This window comes from Diadema setosum, chromosome 22, assembly GCF_964275005.1.
Source record: "Diadema setosum chromosome 22, eeDiaSeto1, whole genome shotgun sequence".
NCBI lineage: Eukaryota > Metazoa > Echinodermata > Echinoidea > Diadematoida > Diadematidae > Diadema > Diadema setosum.
In genome coordinates this window covers 30403488-30424590 of record NC_092706.1, presented here as the reverse complement: position 1 = coordinate 30424590, position 21103 = coordinate 30403488, and the positions used below count along the sequence as shown (strand labels likewise).

The following is a 21103-nucleotide window of genomic DNA, read 5'->3' as shown; positions in this document are numbered from 1 at the left end:
ATTTTTGAAAGGATTGTATAATCGAAATCACCTTTTCCCAGGTTTGATTTTGAAATGTAGCCTTACTACAAGGCATTGTAGGCAAGGCATTACCAGCCTGAAGTAACTTTTTAGCAGTTTAGCAAATTGACACCATTTTAAGGGGAATTTCACTGTGAAAATAGTTTGTGTGAATAGAAGAATAAAAAGTAAAGAGACCGGACAGTGACATTTTTGAGCGTATTCTAATCAAAACTAAAAAAGTAATAATTTTTGGAGTTGTAATTTATCAAGCACAAATTGGCAACCCCCTGATGTAGCATGTGCGAGCACCTTCCATTTGCCCTGTGCAAAAAAAAAAAAAAAAAAAAAAAACAGAGAGAGAGAAAAAAAAAAGAATCCCTAAAATCTTTGCTTTTAGTTATTGATGTCAGAATATGATTTCTCATACAGGAGTTTTATCAAATAATATTTACAGTGATTGTATTCAAGGTGTAGTACAATTGGAAATTTACATGATGGAAAAATGAAAATGGCTTATATTATGGTACAGAGCAAATACTGTATTAGCTCCAATGTGACATCACAGAATTGCCAATTTGTATTTGATTGATCACAACTTCAAATCAACTTTCTCAGTTTTGCTCTCGAAATTTGCTCAAACTTTTCACTCTCCTGTTTCTTCAGCTTTTATTCACAGCTTTTTTAAGCTCCTGTTCACACAAACAAACAGTTTTCAGCTTCTATTCTAACAAACAGATTTGCACAGTGGAATTTCCCTTTAAGAGCCAGGTTTAAAACCTTTGTAGGGGTGCTATTATTTAAGGATTAACATTAATCTATTTTTGTCAGAATTGATCTCTCTATCTCTCCTCTTTATCACTGTCCTGTGATACTTTCAAATTACCATCAGTTTTCTCAGTGATATGCTATTATTGATAAGAAGACAGTTGTAAGCAGTTTCAGCAACTTTGATTATGGATGAGATGTGTCATAAAGACAAATAGGTTTAACCCTTTCTGCCTTTTTTTTTTTTCCTTCTTTTTGCCGATCAACATGGATGCTGGAGTGCTTTCTTTATCAGTGGCACAAATGTCTTTCAGACTGATACAGTGTATATCATACTTTTCATCACTGCATTTTAGAGTCCATGATTGTAACAAAATCAAGCCTCCTCTGCATGCCAATTTTGAGTCGAGTTTATGTGAGTAAAATCACCTTGGCACCTAGAAGTCTTTGACAAGCTAAACTTGCTGGTTTAATTTTGTTTGTTTTCTGTTCCTTCTTTATAGACTAGCCAACCTACTGTAGACACCTTCCAAGAACTGCTCAACAAGAATGCTTCCACCTTTAACCCCATGCGGACACCAAAGGGCCTTCAGACTCATTGGACCATCATGAAACAGTACCACCTCCTACCAGACCAAACAGGTAGCTCACACATCCCAAGCTTAGTGACAGGTGTTGTTTGAGGGAAGAACATTGCTCAGCTTGAAAAGCCTCATATACCCTTCACATTCAGACTTCCCCTCAAATTCAGGAAACATTATTTTCTCTGATGTAGACTTCCTTTGAAGACACACATTCACATGATCTGCTACTCTACTGAAATTGTTGCCCAGCATATGTGTGTATCATTCCATATTTGCTCTACTGCAAAATTAGTGTTTGAGGATGGTGTCAGTTTTCCTAATTCTGTCATCAAACTTGTACATTGCTCAATAGTAGTCAAAGGCAAGTTTTCATATTTTTCAATTTTGATGATGTTTGAGAATTTTGAGAATATGTGAGCATTGTACTCCCCCTCCAAGGGGTTAATGGTGTGATGTTCTTCCCTGTGTGTGTTCATATAAAATGGCCACAAAAAAAATTAATAGTACTTAGAAGCAGTAAATGAGACTGTCATGATAAAGGATGCTACTACAGCTGCAATTTGTACACCATGTGTACATAGTAATGTGTACTGCCTTGAAGTAGTAGACTTGTTACATGGCACTATCCGACTTGTGATTATTTCATGCACTTGACTAGGATTCCATGTGATTTTGACACTGGTATTGTGTTTGTCTCTTACTCTCAGTACAACCCATGCCAAGAGGGGACCATGTTCTCAATTTCTCTGATGCAGAGGATATGATGGATGACTCCCAGCTTCAGTAAGTATTCTGTCAGCCATGCCTCTATTAGCCTAGATTCTGAACCTCTGTTATGAAACCTCACTGTAAGCATTAAGTCCAGTGATGGCACGATCCTGAGAGAAAGAGTCCAGGCTGTTGCTCTCCTCTGAAGACAGAGGTCAAAAGTTCATGCACTTGTCATTCATACTGTGTATGCTGCTTCAAAATTCAGATGGAAAGTAGTCTGCTGAGAGCAATCGGTCTGGACTTCTTCTTTTTTTTTCTTTTCTTTTCTTTTCTTTTCTTTTTTTTTTCTCCCAAGGCTGACAGGTTCAACTTGATGCACACAGTGAGGTGTAGCAGCTTGTAGAGTCTTGACTATGCCTCTATCTACTTTTAACAACCTTCACTTCACCTATATATAGTCACTTATGTGCTGTAAAGACAGTACCGTCATCTTAGGATTATTCTTTTCACTCCATGAGGTGAATGATTGGGAGATTGGTATTATTTCATTTTGACTTACTGGTAAGACAGTATAATGCAGTGCAATGGCAGGAACGGAGTGAGTGAATAATAACACTCAGCATATTTACATCTTTCTCATTAATTTACAGTGAAGAGATGCAAGTAATAAGTGTATCATGTGCATTCATTAACAATAAACATAACAAGATCAACAAAATATAAGGGACTAATTATGAAAACTCCCCAGGGGACATTCCAAAAATCTCATCATACAGCCTAATGATAGTAACACATCTTAGAAATTGAGTTCCTTTATGGTATGGAAATAAGTAACATTTGACTTTTGGTGAGTCATGCAACACATATTTGGATTGGCACATCAAAAGAGCCATAATAGTCACATGGCTACTAAGAGTATGTTGGCATACTTGCCAACTAGTAAGATTTTATCAGATTCAGTAAGATTTTTTATGTTAAATATAGCAAAATCAGATTTTCTGTCAGAGAAATCAGATTTTAAAAAAATATTTAGATATACCTTTCATGTGTATTTTCTGAAGATTTGACTGAAAGTAAGATTTTTAACTTCAGTTTGCATATAAAATAAGATTTTTGCAATCCACAAGTAAGATATTTCATCTTGAAATGTTGGCAGATATGTGTTGGAGATTCGTTATCATACCAATCATTTGGCAGTCAGATAAAAGAAAAATGAATTCTTCAACTTGCGTAAGTGATTCACTCTCATTATAATTCTGGGATTGCACTTCATTGTCATCTCACTAAACTCTAACAGCATGGATCATGTTATTTTTGTTTTTGACTAGCTCTCTAGAAAATAATACCACCTTGTCAAAATCTAATTGACCTGCCTCATACATGAAAAAAAAAAAAAAAAAAAACCATGAGAATAATAAAGAAGGTGGTCTCTAATCAGCTAGGTGAAATTTCATATGGAGGCATAGTGTACAAAATAGGGCTGCTGTCATTTCTTGATAAGTTCCATGTATAGCCTTTGTAAAATTACAACTCAAATCATTAACTTTTCAGTAATCAGGTCTATTAAAACTGTATCATCGTGGAGGCAAACAAGAATCAAGGAGATCAAGTCTAGTACACTGTACTCCATAAACATTGAGAGGGACAAGGGCTGATACAGCCTCCAGGAGCATTCCTCGACTGGTCACTACAGCAGCAGACACATGTCACACAACACACTATTGTGAGATTTTCTCATAAGACTTATTTAACACTTCTTCAGGCTTATGAAATGTTCTAATTTTGTAATATTTTAGCTAGCATGCTCAAACCTTGTAGGAATGGGAACATACTTTGGTCATATTTTATGGCTAGCCTTCAAAAATAGATTTACTTGGGAAAGGTGAAAAAGATATGTGTTTCTTCGATGACATGTGCATAGTAATGATCTGTTATTGTCTTCCTTGCAGGGATCCAAGAGATGAAATCTTAGAGCATGGTAAGTATCAGGACTTAGGCAAGTACTAGCCATACGGTACTCATGTTTTTGTTTTGTTTTTCATCCAAATTTTTAAGGACAAGCATTGACGTTATTTGATATCTTGGACCACACTTTCGAATACACACTTCCATCATTTTGTATTTTTTGTGATGTGTTTCTACTTTCTTGAAAGTCAAAGTAAATCTAGGGCAACATGTTTGCTGTGTATTTCAGCTTGGTATGACAGTAAAGTCTTTATTCCTCTAATACTTTGGAGTAAGTCACATTATGAACTTGACCAGAGTCTAATGGCCAGCAGTGCTGACCATTAGTGTGCCCCAAGTAACATATGCCCACGAAGAGTTATAATACGCATCCTGTGTTAAATGGAAGTAAAAGAGTCTGTAATTCAAGTGATGTATATATGTGACCCGCCACAACAAAAGGATACTAAAGTCGCTGACAGCTGACCCAATAAAATTGAGTTTGAAGTCATATCATCAAAATCGGTCAAAACCATCAAATTTCTGTGTTTTATATAATTTTGTAGTCTGATGATTTGTCTACCATCTGCTGAAATTTTGCAGCTAGATGAACAAAGGAAATGCAAGAAATTAGTGTTTTTCGGAGGCATGATTTTCCGACTTTCTACGGAGTAAAAACTACATACATGAAGATTTGGATTTAGCACCCTTTACCTGCCTTTGATCATGATTGCATCAGAAGGAAAACTTTGCAGGTGGTTTTCTCAAAATGCTGATTTCCTAGACCAGTCGACATGCTCTCATAAAATCATCGATATCTCCTCAACCGAGTGCTTTTATAAGCCGTGTTATATATGAAATGAAAGCAGAAGAGTGAGGGAATAATGTCATGTCATTTTTAGAAAATCGACCTCCCCGACTTGTGGATCCTTTTGTTGTAGCAGGTCACATATTATAACAGTATCCTTGGTGATATGCACAGATCCATGAAATGTATCAGTGATAAAATGCAGTGGATTTGCTGTATAATTCTGGTGCCAAAGTATGTACTGATGCAATGGGTAAAATGAATGAGTTGAACATGTTGATATGTGTAGTGGATGTACAAACTAAATATATCATATAAGTGTGCTTAACTACAGGGTAAGACATTCATATAAAATGGCAGTATTCATACTAGTTATGCCTCCACCACGAAGTGGTGCCGGAGGCATTATGTTTTCGGGTTGTCCGTCCGTCCGTCCGTCCGTACGTCTGTACGTCCGTACGTCCGTACGTCCGTACGTACGTCCGTCCGCATTCGTTTATGCGATAACTTGAGAAATATTGACTGGAATTTTACCAAACTTGGTCCAAGTTTAAAGTATGATGGGGCAATTACTTAATCAGTTTTTGGGTGAAATCGGCCAAAGGTCAAAGGTCAAGGTCAAATCATGAAATTGAAGTTTGAAGTTTGAAGTTTGAAGTTTGAAGTTTTTATTAGCAACAACATTTGAACATGTACATTTTCAATCATTATACAATTGTATTTACATACATATATGGAAAAAAAAATACTTTTATTACTCCTTTACAATAACATGATTAAATGAAGACATTTGAGATTTAAATGTGATACATGTAGCGTAATTCTACAAAGTTGTTGTTAACAAGGAAACCAAAAAGTTAGCACACGTGCTAGTCGAGATTGGTCACCTTGATCTTCATACTAAAAGCTAAACACAAACGAAAAATTATTAATGGTTGGTTGAAATGGCTGTTAATATTTAAATACAACGTACATCATATATTTTCTAACATAGAAAACTAATTGTACTTGATACAATATCTATTAGAGAAGGAAATCTGCAAGGCATTTACGAAATGTAGATCTTTTGCTTTGTTCACGCATTTCTTGTGGCAATGTGTTCCAAAATTTTGGTCCTAAGTAAGAAATTGAAAATTGTCCCTGTGTGGTTCTAAATTTTGGTAAGTACAACATTCTTTTTTCATTTGTTCTTGTCCTGTAAGTATGATGCACAATTTGGCAATAGTCATACAGAGGGTGCGGAATAGTTCCATTGCAGAGATCGTACATAAATGTTAAAACTGAAAACTTATGTAACCTAACAACATCTAGAAGTTTGAATCGTTGGAACAATGGTTCTGAATGTGTTCGTAAAGTCGAAAATGTTATAGCTCTCAGAGCCATTTTTTGAGAAATATGTATACAATTTAAGTGAGATTTATAACTACTGCCCCATACTTCAATACCATATAATATGTGTGGTTGTATAAAAGATTTATACAAAAGCACAAGAATGCGCTGCGGAACATACTGTCTTAATTTATACAATACACCTACTTTCCTTCGAACACATTTATTTACCAATTGAATGTGAGGTTTCCAAGTGAGATGACAATCAATCTGAGTTCCGATAAAGGATGCAACACTCACTTCATCAATGTCTGTGTCAGATAGTTTTATTGCACCCCTCATCGAAACTAACTGGCGTAATTGTATCTGTTTACGTGATAACTCAAGACTTGATGGAGCAAATTTCACCAAACTTTGTCCGAGGATGATGTATGATGGGACAATTACAGGATTAATTTTTGGTGAAATCGGACAGAGGTCAAAGGTCAAAGATCAAGGTCAAATCCTACAATTTATCTGTTTAAGTGATAACTCAAAACTGGATGAAGCAGCTTTCACCAAACTTGGTCCAAGGATGATGTATGATGGAACGATTAGTTGAGGAGATTTTAGTGACATTGGTAAGAGGTCAAAAGGTCAAAAGGTCAAGGTCAAATGCTAAAAATGTTGCTATTTCCCCCATATCTATGCAATGCCTGAAGGTATTTTATTGAAACTTAGTGTAGACATGTACTACTGCGTAAAGATTCTCCAGAGAGAGTTTCATGTCATAAGGTCAAAGGTCAAAAGGTCAAAGGCGAGGTGAAAATGTTGCAATTTCACTTTTCTCGCAAATGGTTCAATGTATCTTCATGGAACTTGGTACATATGCATGTACTGACTGGCAGGGATTATCTAGGGAATTTAGGGGTCATGGGTCAATAGCCAGGGGTCAAAGGTCAAGGTCAACTCCTCAAAATTTTACTGTTTTCCTCATATACTAGTATATGCAATGCTTGCATTATTAGTTTTAAAACTTGATATATACATGTATTACCTAATGGAGATTATCTGGGAAATTTCCAGCCAGAAGGTCAAAGGTCAAAGGTTAAGGGTCTAAGGTCAGGTTTAGATTTTTAAAAAAAAATCTATTTTGTACTGTAATTACACTCTTTCTTCATACCTTGAAAATTACTTAATGCATAAACTTATAACAGGGTCGGTCAGAAGTCAAGTAAAAATCCTCATTTCCTCAAATATGTGTACCTGCACTCTCAGACAATTATAGCAAACCCAGTTTGAGGAAAGTGAACATTCAAGACATTTCTGACAAACCTGTCATATCAATATTTTGCCAGTTATGTGAAACTGTCATCACATATTATGAAGACATTGTACTATACACCTATTGGGAGAATCATGCATTATGGCGGAGGCATCAGTCGCCATAGCGACATTTCTAGTTTACATTTGAAGCAATTGGTTGCCAATATGTACTAACCTTCAGTTGTTGATGGGATAGGTTCTACCATATTACTTTCAACTGAATGAGATCAGTGAAGAAAGAAATGACCAGTACAGCCAACTACAGTGTACTCCTATTATAACGAAGTCCTTTGGACTGGTGGGTTTTTTTTTTTTTGGTTTTTGTTTTTTGTTTTTTGTTATATTGAGATTTCATTATAACCGAACAGTATAGTGTATAAAGATACATGTGGGTGATTCCGTGAAGTTGGGGCACAAAGTGTTACATTTTAGCATAACTCAATACTGATTATGCTATACATATATTGTTTATAGGCTTTACATTTGTATTGAGACCATACGTTTTCCTGGAAATTTTGTGCCATTCAGACTCAATTTTGATGAAGTTATCTTTAAAAAATGTAACGGTGTCCTGTAGCATCGGGACGTGTCCATGTAGCATCGTGATAGTTCAAATCTGGTCCTAAAAGACAAATTAATGCAATTAGCTTGACCAAAATTTGATATGATATGCATAATTACTAGATTAGTCAGATAGCTAAATATCTTAACTTTCCCATTCACAGTTTTACTTTTACAAGAAAATGACACAATTTGTCACTATGCTACGCGGTGTCCACCAAATGTAACAAAAAAGGACACCGCGTAGCATCGTGATACATTTTGTAATTTTCTTTTAAAATTAAAACTGTGTACATGAAATTTGAGATATTTAGCTATCTGACTAATCTAGTAGATATGCATATTGCATCAAATTTTGGTCAAGCTAATTGCCATAATTTGTCTCTTAGGACCAAATTTTAAAATATCACGATGCTACATGGACACGTCCCGATGCTACAGGACACCGTTACATATTGTTTAATAACTTCATCAAAATTGAGTCTGAATGGCACAAAATTTCCAGGAAAATGTGTGGCCTCAATGCAAATGTAAAGCCTACAAACAATAAATGTATAGCATTATCAATATTGAGTTATGCTGAAATGTATTTTTCAAATATCACGATGCTACATGGACACTGCCCCAACTTCATGGAATTACCCATGTATAAGATGATAATTTTGGGACCTGAATTTTTATTTCATTGTATTAAGATTTTTTTTTTTTTTTTTTTTTTTTGTAACCATGTTCGTTATAATTGGAGTCCACTGTGTGGTCCAAAAACTGTTACTGGGTAGATTTTATGATTGTATGCTTATAGGGGATGTCATGGCTTCTGGATTCCTTACAAACAGTTTTTCCCTTTAATAGGGGCCACATAACACAATCATACTGCAATACCAAACAACAAATACAATAAATTCTTATATTTACTATTTCTCTGCTCAGAGCTCGCTGCATTTGACCGCCGACAAAAGAGACAAATCCGACACCTGGAGAATGAGATTCCTAAGTGGCAAGTCTTAGTGGAGAATGTGACAGGTAAGATGACAAGATGTGAAGGGAGGGATAGGAGCTGGACAGTTAACTGTAGGGGTGGACTGTATCGTGTGTGACATTCTAGCAATGGATATTTCTATGAGGGATGGTCTGTACAGTGTGTGACATTCTAGCTGTGGGTATCTCTTTGAGGGGTGGACTGTATCATGTGTGACCTTCTAGCAGTTGGTTTCTCTATGAGTAATGACCAGAGTTCCAAGGGTGAACTTCTCATTTTTAAGGCATTTAGGGAGGTGGGTCTTGGTGGACATATGTTTCTTGAACATTCCCACTGCAAGTATTAGATAGACTACAATGGAGCTAAATGATCTTGGTCTGTGAAATGCTTTGCACACACGAGGAAAATGAAGAAAATTTGTATGGAATGTTTACTCTGCATTGCTAGACAATAGATGTAGAGATCTAATATTTGACAAGTTCTGTTTTGAATTGAAAAAGTGATGACTCGATGTGCATTGCTTTCCAATGTTATAATCTCTTTTGCCAATTCTGTCCTTATTGTGGAGTTAAATTCTATGAAAATGAATCCAATATCATTTACTTGTTGGTGTTTGAGATTAGTGTTGGTCATATATACATACAAATACCAGCTAAAGATTAATATGATTCTTCTTTTTCCCATTTTTTGCAAGTTAAAAAATAAACTGTCCCTTATACAGTTGATATTGTCCTGAGAATATACTTTTGCCTGCTAATATTTCCACTTTTACAAATCGATCATCTGGTTATCATATAAACTGAAAAGAGCAAATCTGTTGATTTCTAAGACATTGTTCAGAGTGAAACTCTTGATGGAAGATGGGAAGGAGAGTGGGAGTGACAATATTTACTGATTAATTTTTTTTTTTATCATTCCTCAGGGATGACTTCTCAGGAGTTTGATAACCAAACTCTGGCTGTACTTCGTGGGCGTCTGGTGAGATACCTCATGAGATCCAAAGAGGTGCGTTGCCATTCTAAGTCATTTTGTGGTTATTCACCTCAGATTGTATGATATGAGTTTCTTGTAAAGTCTTATTGGAGTAGATATCCAGGGAATTCTGTAGGTGAAAAGATGTTGATACTAATATATTAATGGGATGGTACAGTAGTGGTGGAGATGAGATTTGGGCTTTTAACTTTTTGCGAGATACCAAGAAAACACTTTTAATATGATGTAGTGCAGAGCATACCATTTTAAGAGGAATTCAAAGTTTATTTGATGAAAATCGGGTTTAGAATGACTGAAACATCTGAAAACAAAGTAAAATAAAGCGATCGTATATTAGAATCACTCTTTTTTGGATATCTCAGCCAATGCGAAACCAATTTTCATCAAATAAACGTTGAATTCCTCATAGAATTACTGTACATGCTCTTTCATATTTCTTAAGAGGTTTCTCATTATCTTACCAAAAAATGTTTGTCACAAATGTACACACAAGTAGTTATGTACATGTATCAAGGTTGTATGCATGGTTGTTTTAATGTGCACATTGTATGTACACAGGGTGACCAGATTAATGGAGAACATTCTATATGATATAGATATAGTACATACAGGCTGACCAGATCAGTGGAGAATTTTCTACATAGTATACAATGTAGCTATAGTACATGTATGCACGTGACAGGAAATACATTATAGCTCACTCAATCTAGAATGATTTAACCCATTCCAGAAAATTCTAGGAAGTGCTGGCTGAGTGAGGCACTGCCTTTGTAGCCAAATGTGATTGGTAGTTAATTTTGGCAATGATGTTATGCACATATTAGGCAGTGAGTCATCCAGAATTCCTGGAATTTGGACTTGCTAGTATGTTCAGGCATGTAGCCCCAGGTTGGAGAAAATTACAGAATGTACTAGAAAGGGGTGAATGAATATATAAGCTGGAGAAATTCTGCAGTAGGCAGAGTACCCAACACCTCTGCTCTGAGAGTTACGTCACTTCTGGCTCTGAAACGACTTGTTACAGTCAGTCCTGTGTTACCTGCTGACCTGCTATACAAACTGTGTTTGTGGAGATAAGGCCTGGGAGACATTTTGCCTGCAGAGAATTAATTTGCCGACGTTGGAGATAGACTCCATATTTTAGTGTCAACGGACATTGTTACGGCAAAGCTGTGACGGGCTGGATTCCTCGCTGGACATTATAAAGTGAATCATCATTAAACGCATCAACTGGACGTGGTCGTCACAACGTTTGGATTCTGCGCGTTTCGCCGTGAACATCTATCGTGGACTATACCCTGGATTTATAACGCGGACTATTGTAACCTGTGCCTCTGGATTTACGTCGAAGGAATCATTCATCGGTGCATCACGGATCATTCATTTGTGCATCAAGCATCGTATTTGGACCCTACCAGGAAACTGTATGGATTTCGTGATTTAGTGAGTAAGTGATTCCATTACTGACTTATATTTGTTTATAGTGATCATTATTGTACTGATGTGAAAACCGATTACGAGTCTGTACCCACAATATCACTGTTAATAAACCGCCTGAACATCAGTTGATTGTTTCTTTTGTGCGATCATTCTCAGAGTGATTTTGGTCGTAACAAAATTGGGGGCTTGTCCGGGAAGTGAATTTAAAGCCAAAACTTAGAATTTGGAACGTTCCGGAACCTAGAATATTGGTACAGACATAATACCAGTGAGTTGATTATTCAATTGTACATTGTGTGTAATACATGTGACAATGTCAATCAGTACAATGGATGTTCAGGCATTTGTTCAGAGGACAGATTTGTCCCTCAAAGATTTGCAAAGGTTACGCAAATGTGATTTGACTGCTATTGCACAGCATTTGAATGTTGATGTTCCACAAGGTGTAAGAAAGGCAGAGATTCTTGACTTGGTAGCTGGTCACATGGAGCTCAAAGAAGAAATTGACACTTCAGATCAAGCTCAAATGTCAGATCAAACACGGCTTGAGCTTGCTAAATTGCAAATGAAGGAGAGAGAAATGGAAATGAAGGAGAGAGAAATGGAAATGAAGGAAAGGGAAAAACAAAGAGAAATGGAAATGGAGAAAGAGAAGATGAGATTAGAAATGGAAATGAAGGAAAGGGAAAGGGCTAGAGAAGTGGAAAGAGAAATTGAAATGAAGAGACTTGAAATGGAACAGCAAAAATTTGAAGTGGAGCAACAAGTGAAATTGCGTGAGATGGAATTGACTCATGCACAGACTGTTGGAAATCGTGAAAGGGCTCCCTCTGAATTTGATTTGGCCAAGAACATTCGATTGGTGCCAAAGTTTGAAGAAAACAGAGTTGATGCATATTTTGTGTCATTTGAGAAGGTGGCTAACAGTTTGAAATGGCCACAGGAATTTTGGCCCATGCTCCTTCAAAGTGTGTTTGTCGGCAAAGCAGCCGATGTGTACTCATCTCTCTCTGAAGAGCAATCACGTGACTATGCTACAGTCAAGAAAGCAGTGTTGAATGCTTATGAGTTGGTGCCAGAGGCGTACAGACACAAGTTCAGAAATTCGTACCGCAAACCAGGCCAGACACATGTTGAGTTTGCTCGTGAAAAAGAAATGATGTTTGATAGGTGGTACAGGTCCCTGAAAGTGGATCAGGATTTTGATAACCTACGTGAGGTTGTTCTCTTGGAAGAATTCAAAAAGAGTGTTGCTTTCAGTGTGAGGTCGCATTTGGATGATCACAAAGTGACAAGTTTGCATAAAGCAGCCTTGATGGCTGATGAGTATGAGCTGACCCACAGAAATGACAACAGACCACCTTTCAGGAATTTCTCTGGAAATAAGAGAGACAAAAATCAGTCGAGCAATCCAAAGAATGCTGGTTCTGAAAAAGGCACGAGTTCTGAATCATCGGCACCAAAGCCTCAATCTGACAAAGGGTCCAGTACAAGTGCAAATGTCATCAAATGTTTTCACTGTAACAAGACAGGGCATGTAAAGTCACAGTGTTGGAAGTTGCAAAACAGAACAAAGAAGGACATGGGATTTGTCATGTCAAAAAGTGTCCTACCTGAAAATAGTGTCCCGTTCAGTGAAACACAGGCCATTGAAAGTCGATCTCCCAAATTCAAAGATAGGCTGAAGCAGGTGGATGAGAGCTATCGTAGTTTTTTGTTTGATGGTGAGGTGACCCCATGTACTTCTGGTGAGGCAGGTAAGCCAGTAGTCATCCTGCGGGATACGGGGGCCTCTCAGTCGTTGATGGTGGATGGTGGTATGACTTTTCCACCAGATAGTGCAGTGAATGCAAAAGTCTTGATTCAGACTGTTGATGGCAGTTATATGTCAGTACCACTGTATAGAGTGGATTTGAAGTGTGACCTAGTTTCTGGTCCTGTCACTGTTGGAGTTGTTCCTGAGTTGCCCATGGTAGGCATTGACTTTTTGTTGGATAATGACTTGGCTGGGGACAAGGTGGTTGCGTCTCCAGTTGTTTCGGATAAACCAGTGGTGGTTGCTGAAACTGAGCAGTTGCAGGAGGAGTTTCCGGGGATTTTCCCAGATTGTGTTGTGACTAGGTCTCAGGCTCGTAGAGCTGTTCAAGATGATGCGGATTCTGTTGATGTGGAGGAGAATTCCGGTGTTTGGTTGGCAGAAACCTTTTTCAAGGATTTGAATGATGGGGTTGCTGTATTAGGCTCCGAGGCTAACAGTGATGGGCTGTTTAGCAAGTCTTCCTTGGTTGAAGCACAGCAGGCAGACTCTGAGTTGAAAGGCTTGTCTCAGACGGCGTGTTCTGAGGCTGAGGCTGAAAAGGTCCCTGAGTGCTATTATGTCAAAGATGGCATTTTGATGAGGAAGTGGAGACCTCCCCATAGGCCAGCTGATGAGGATTGGACGGTGGTCCGTCAAGTTGTTGTCCCTCCCTGTTACCGCGGTGAGATCTTGAGGATTGCTCACGAGTTACCTGTTGGCGGCCATTTAGGCATCAGAAAGACAAAGGATCGGATCATGAGGCATTTCTATTGGCCAGGGTTGAATGTGGATGTGGCTGAGTTTTGCAAGACTTGTCACACATGTCAGGTGGCTGGTAAACCACAGCATTCAGTGAAGCCGGCGCCGTTGATTCCGATACCTGCATTTGAAGAACCATTCAGTCGGGTTCTAGTTGACTGTGTCGGACCTTTGCCTAGGACTAGGTCGGGTCAGAAGTACCTCTTGACAATCATGGATATGTCTACACGGTTTCCAGAGGCTATCCCATTGAGAAATATCACTGCCAAGACTGTGGTAGATGCTCTAGTGCAGTTTTTCACTAGGTATGGGTTGCCCAAGGAAGTGCAGTCTGACCAAGGGTCAAATTTCATGTCAGGCATATTTCAAGAGGTGATGTATCGTTTGGGTGTGAAGCAGCTGAAGTCGTCAGCTTATCATCCCCAATCCCAAGGTGCATTGGAGCGCTACCACCAGACCCTAAAGACAATGATTAGGGCATTTTGTGAGGAGTATCCCGAGGATTGGGATAAGGGCATCCCTTTCCTGCTGTTCGCGACGAGGGACTCCCCAAATGAGTCGACGGGTTTCAGCCCATTTGAGTTGGTGTACGGTCATGAAGTTAGGGGCCCACTGAAGCTCATCAAAGAGAAATTCATGACTGAGGATGATGAGGTCCACCTACTTGACTATGTGTCAAAGTTTCGTGAAAGGCTTTCAAAGGCTTGTGAGGTAGCTAGGGAACACTTGAAAGTGTCACAAGACTCAATGAAGAGAAAAGCAGACAAAAATGCCAAAGCCCGAACCTTCAACCCAGGTGACAAAGTTCTTGTACTGCTGCCCATACAAGGTGAACCACTGAAAGCCAAGTTCAGTGGCCCATACTGTGTCAAAAAGAAACTCAATGATGTGAACTATGTGATCAGCACACCAGACAGATGCAAAGATCAGAGAATGTGTCATGTCAACATGTTGAAAGAGTGCTATGACAGAAAGTCAGTTGGTGTGACATAGGTAGTGGATAGCACAGTAGAAGTTAAGGGTGAAAAGTTTTCACCGCATATCACTTACAGTGTACGTGTTTAGCATATCCATTAATCTATGCAAAACAGTTTGACATGATTGTATAAGCTTCAAGAATCCAAGCAATATCAATGTAAATGGTATCCATGAAAAGAGAACATGGAATTAATGCAGAGCTATTCAAAAAGCATGTGAAAGTATGTGATTATTGTTGCTTGACTTGGATTGTACCTCACATTCGTTGTAAATAACAATGAGAAATTGTGAAGGTAAAAGAAACCCTTGCTACGGCAAGGCTTTCTTTTTCCCATGGGGGATGGTGTCACAAATGTACACACAAGTAGTTATGTACATGTATCAAGGTTGTATGCATGGTTGTTTTAATGTGCACATTGTATGTACACAGGGTGACCAGATTAATGGAGAACATTCTATATGATATAGATATAGTACATACAGGCTGACCAGATCAGTGGAGAATTTTCTACATAGTATACAATGTAGCTATAGTACATGTATGCACGTGACAGGAAATACATTATAGCTCACTCAATCTAGAATGATTTAACCCATTCCAGAAAATTCTAGGAAGTGCTGGCTGAGTGAGGCACTGCCTTTGTAGCCAAATGTGATTGGTAGTTAATTTTGGCAATGATGTTATGCACATATTAGGCAGTGAGTCATCCAGGATTCCTGGAATTTGGACTTGCTAGTATGTTCAGGCATGTAGCCCCAGGTTGGAGAAAATTACAGAATGTACTAGAAAGGGGTGAATGAATATATAAGCTGGAGAAATTCTGCAGTAGGCAGAGTACCCAACACCTCTGCTCTGAGAGTTACGTCACTTCTGGCTCTGAAACGACTTGTTACAGTCAGTCCTGTGTTACCTGCTGACCTGCTATACAAACTGTGTTTGTGGAGATAAGGCCTGGGAGACATTTTGCCTGCAGAGAATTAATTTGCCGACGTTGGAGATAGACTCCATATTTTAGTGTCAACGGACATTGTTACGGCAAAGCTGTGACGGGCTGGATTCCTCGCTGGACATTATAAAGTGAATCATCATTAAACGCATCAACTGGACGTGGTCGTCACAACGTTTGGATTCTGCGCGTTTCGCCGTGAACATCTATCGTGGACTATACCCTGGATTTATAACGCGGACTATTGTAACCTGTGCCTCTGGATTTACGTCGAAGGAATCATTCATCGGTGCATCACGGATCATTCATTTGTGCATCAAGCATCGTATTTGGACCCTACCAGGAAACTGTATGGATTTCGTGATTTAGTGAGTAAGTGATTCCATTACTGACTTATATTTGTTTATAGTGATCATTATTGTACTGATGTGAAAACCGATTACGAGTCTGTACCCACAATATCACTGTTAATAAACCGCCTGAACATCAGTTGATTGTTTCTTTTGTGCGATCATTCTCAGAGTGATTTTGGTCGTAACATGTTAGAAACCTGAAATTAGGACTCAACCAAAACTATATGATCCCTTTAAGCATCAATTAAACCATCTTTAATGGGATGCAGCAACATTTCTTTTTTCCTTCCAACTCTCTCTCTCTCTCGCTCTCTGTTGATGTGTCAATAAAGATGGATTAGATAAGATTCAGTCGTGTTCTCCTTGTGCAATGAGTGCATAGGATGCAATGTATTCTTTAGAAACATAAAACCCATGCGTGATAGCACTTTTCACACTGTCATAAGCTGTACAGAGAAGAAGGTGAATGGTAAACCACTGTGTGTCTGTGATTTGCTTTGCCAGATTACCATAGGAAGAGCCAGTCAGGATAACACCATTGATGTAGATCTCTCCCTGGAAGGACCTGCATGGAAGGTGTCAAGAAAGCAAGGTGTCATCAAACTTAGGAACAATGGAGAATTCTACCTGGCTAATGAGGGCAAGAGGGCAGTGCACATTGATGGCAAGCCAGTACTCAAGGGACAAAAATGGAAGCTGGCCAATAACTCAGTGGTGGAGGTAAGATAAGTGGTGTAATTGGCCAGTAGACACATTTCATTTATGGGATGGAGGTGTTCTATAGTGTACCTCTTAGACAACTAAGTTTATATTTCTAACAAAACAACAAGTAGGAGGGGAAGGGAGGTACTTGTCCTTGTGAGTAATTCCTGGGGATATTTATCCAGGGAGTGATTGTCTAGGTGGTAGTTAATGTGAATACATCTTATATTTGGTGACAATGTCAAGACCATCACAGCAGGTAGACTTAGGGCCAAATGAGATGTTTATGTGCATTGTATACTGAAAGCAAAGATGTGTCTTCTTGCTTAAAAGTGCTATTCAGGGAGCTCTAAATGTCAACCTTTAAACAATTTGCAGCACACAATGATTGCAGTATTTAGAGGATGATTTGCATGGGAAGTAATGAAAAAAGCAATGAAGAATCCTGTGTTGTCATCTCTACCTTTAATTACCAACTCAAGTTGCAGTTTCTTTTCAGTTTGTATGTTTTCTCCAGACGTGGAGGTAATGGTCTGAGTTCAATGTTTTGTTCATTGTTTTACAGATTGCAGGTCTGCGATTTATCTTCCTTGTCAACCAAGATGTCATCAGTACCCTGAGAACAGAGACACCAACAGTCAAGTGATGCATACTGTCACCATGGTAACCACTTTGCCTCCTTCCTACCGTGATCGTAGAGCATCCCATATGACTTTTCCAGTATCACAAAAGAAGGAAGAGTTGTACATTCTTTGCATTGATTGCAGCTCCAGAATATGCTACAGATGTGAATGAAGTGCTAATCTGTAAGTCTCAACTACAGAATGACACCAACACTTCATCAGTTCTTATTTCTTATGTTTATTTTGTCATGTTCCTGTTGACATTGAAGTTTGTCTTGTACCCTTTAATCAACAGTAGAGCTGTTGGAAGGGTGATGTGAGTCGCCCAGGTTGAGCCGATGATGATTATTGGGTTTGTTGAGGAGGCTTGCTAGCTTGTTTATCTGTTTGTTGCTGTTGCCCTAGTTGAAGCAAGTTTTGTGTTTTCTTCTTATCTGTGAACTCTTAACAGTTCACTTCCAAGATTATGTGATATTTCCATGGATGGATTGAAAACATATACCTTTAAAATCAGTTCCAGGGTGCATTATTGAAGGAGTTTTTTACTAGGCAACAAACTGACAGAGTCCAACTACCCACAAGGCTGTCAAATACGTGGAGGTAGAGGAACTGGTGGTTGTGTTAACACAAACCTTACCTTAGCTGCAGTCTCATCGTATCCTCTTACCAGTAGGCAAGCCTTAACTGTAGGCTTGCCTCAGCTGTAGGCTAACTTCAGGCATAGGCTAGACTCAGCTGTAGGCTAGCTTCAGCTGTAGGCTCAACATAGTTCTTCATCTCCACTTTGGTGTCCTCTTGTGAAGACTTGCTGCTAAATCAGTGCTGGAGGGATTTCCCCTTATATATGATTGGTGTGCTATATCCCCAAACTACATGCTTCAGCCAGCTTCTTTTTTCTGTTACAATCCCCATCTCTCACAGTGCATTCAAACAAACTTTGTGAAACTGAAGTTGGTGTTAACAGGCTTATAGTCATGTCTTTAAATACTACAAAAAGTAAATCCCATAGCAACCTCTATGGCAGGACAATCTTAAAACACATGCTCACCTACAAGTCAACTTACGTATTAGAATCACATTTATTATTCTTCATAGATGAATGTGCCTTCACCAAGCTGGTGTTTGGCAAGGTTTCTACACAGTCTAATGATTAAAAAAAAATTGTGATCATGCCAACAATCTTTGTAGCACAGCATCATGAGTCCTGAAGTTTGTTGTCAAAGCTATCCCAGCTGTACTAAAATTGGCACTCAGCAGTCTTTCCTTACTTTGACCACACCATATTATGAGTTAAAATTGGCATGAGATCAAGTGATGACTTAGAGAAAACTAAGTGGCTGAAGTAGATTGGATCATATTATCTTTTGATATCATATATTGATATCATTCAAACCTGATATTTCTAAATCATATTATTTGATCTAGATCCTGACAATCGAATTTTTGCCAGTGTTATTTGTATTGTGAGTTGTGTTGTTTTGAAGAAAGTTCAAACAAAGATGAAGGAACACGGAAAAGTGATGTAATTGAAAGATATTTGAGACATGTTTGTAACTGCTTATCATTGAAATTGTGCGTTGTAAATTTAGAATTAATCAAAGCCTTTCTATTCACTGTGGAATTACAGCTGTAGTACAAGTTTTCATTCACCATTGGGAGGCCTGTTCTTGACTTAGTGCCATTTATTTGAAATGTTGGCTTTGCCTGTCATTCTGGCATGTTATCTTTGATGCTCTCATAGCACTCCATTTACATAAAGAGTTATTTCTGTCTTGTAATTAATCCAGCCAGAACAGAGTTGTTCTCTGCTTTCATGGTAAATACAAAGATAAGATGAAAGTTGCTTTCTTCAATATCACTACAACTAAGTAACAAAGTAAACTATGAACACATGATTTTCTTCTGTTATACCAATTTGGCTTTTAAGAAGAATGACTTGTAGGGAATTATGACATGACATGTAGGGAATTATTGTGAAGAAGATCATCAATACACCAGAAGTCGTTTAAAGATCTAGATATTCGGCGTATGAACTTTCTGTGGACTGTTCTGTCTACTGTTGGCTCATATAAAGCTGGTTTGTAATAGTTGGTTTTACCATGTGTTTTTCATTTCACTCTTTACTTTGTTATCTTCAATATTTGTACATACAATTGTACAGTTGTACATTCTCTTGATGCATTTTTAAAAGCGTTCCCTATTAAAAGACAGTTGCTGGTAGCTCTCCAGCACTTTCTTGATGTTTTGATCAGATCTGCCTGATTTGTCTGATACTTGTACGTACTGTGTATGTTTTACAGCTTTATTACTCTCTCTTTTTTTTTTGTGGGGGGGGGGGGTTGGTTGTACATTGTATTAGTTTGCAAGCGGAGATATCAGCCTCTTACCACATCACTAAGTAATGAATTTGGTGCAGGTTTCAGTCATGATTAATCAGAGGTTGCATTTGTAGTGTCAGTGGCCCAAATATGTGAATTGTCTTCTGTTGAGACCAGAATGTTCCAAAAACTCCCTGCTTCTCAACTTAAGATAACTGTTAAAGTATATTGTAATGTGTACTGAAAAAAAGAAAGAAAAATGGGTGAATCATTGAATATTATATTTTGTGTGCTATTGTGAGGATTCATGCAATTCATAACATTTAATTTCATCACATTTACTTTTACTTTGAAAGTGTTTTAAGTACACACACACACACACACACACACACATTACTCTCCTAAGCTTGTCAGGTCATATCTTGAGCTGAGTTAGTCTACCCAAAGTGTGTTGACCACATCACAGGAAAAGTGTATTTACCATGTCATGGCAAAAGTGTGCTAACCAGGTTAGAAGAAAAGAGTGCTGACCAGGTTACAGGGGGGAGTGTTGGCCAGGTCACAGGGAAAGAGTATTGACGAGGTTACAGGGAAAGAGTGTTGACCAGGTTACAGGGAAAGAGTGTTGACCAGGTCACAGGGAAAGAGTGTTGACCAGGTTACAGGGAAAGAGTGTTGACCAGGTTACAGGGAAAGAGTGTTGACCAGGTTACAGGGAAAGTGTCGACCAAGTTACAGGGAAAGAGTGTTGACCAGGTTACAGGGAAAGAGAGTTGACCAGGTTACAGAGAAAGAGTGTTGATCAGGCCACAGGGAAAGAGCTGCCTGGTGTCCACATTCTATCTGTAGAAAGCCTTGACAGAATGAGAAAAACATTTAGATCTTGATCAGAATGTGAGAAGCGTGAAGGACTCCATCAGAAAAGGACAGGTCTGGAGGGAAGATAATAGCATCATGGTAAACTGAAGACTGAACCGTGCACTTTATATGGCATGCCTTTGAGCTTCTGGGGTTGAGACTCACAATATACTGCGATAGACCATGATAAGTTTTAGCAGGACCTAACAAAGCTTAAATACAGAGGAAAGAATTCCCCAAATCCCACAGCACACTACATTTTGGGCACATAGGGCTGGAGTGGACACCAGGAACACAATGTAAACCTAGCATAAGAGACAGCACAGAAATGAAAACAATGTTGGC

General features: G+C 38.4%; 1 protein-coding gene across 2 annotated transcripts in view; it reads left to right on the top strand.

Moving 5' to 3' along the window:
- Positions 1 to 19833, top strand: part of LOC140245578 (uncharacterized) — a 37374-nt gene extending 17541 nt beyond the window's left edge. For both annotated transcript variants that reach the window (XM_072325144.1, XM_072325142.1), the window contains 7 exons: positions 1272 to 1410; positions 2060 to 2135; positions 4013 to 4041; positions 8941 to 9033; positions 9912 to 9994; positions 16762 to 16977; positions 17525 to 19833. In XM_072325144.1, coding sequence (XP_072181245.1) covers positions 1272 to 1410; positions 2060 to 2135; positions 4013 to 4041; positions 8941 to 9033; positions 9912 to 9994; positions 16762 to 16977; positions 17525 to 17605 — 717 coding nt within the window. In that variant the 3' untranslated portion in view covers positions 17606 to 19833. The remainder of the gene's footprint in view (positions 1 to 1271; positions 1411 to 2059; positions 2136 to 4012; positions 4042 to 8940; positions 9034 to 9911; positions 9995 to 16761; positions 16978 to 17524) is intronic.
- The last annotated feature ends 1270 nt before the right edge of the window (positions 19834 to 21103 follow it).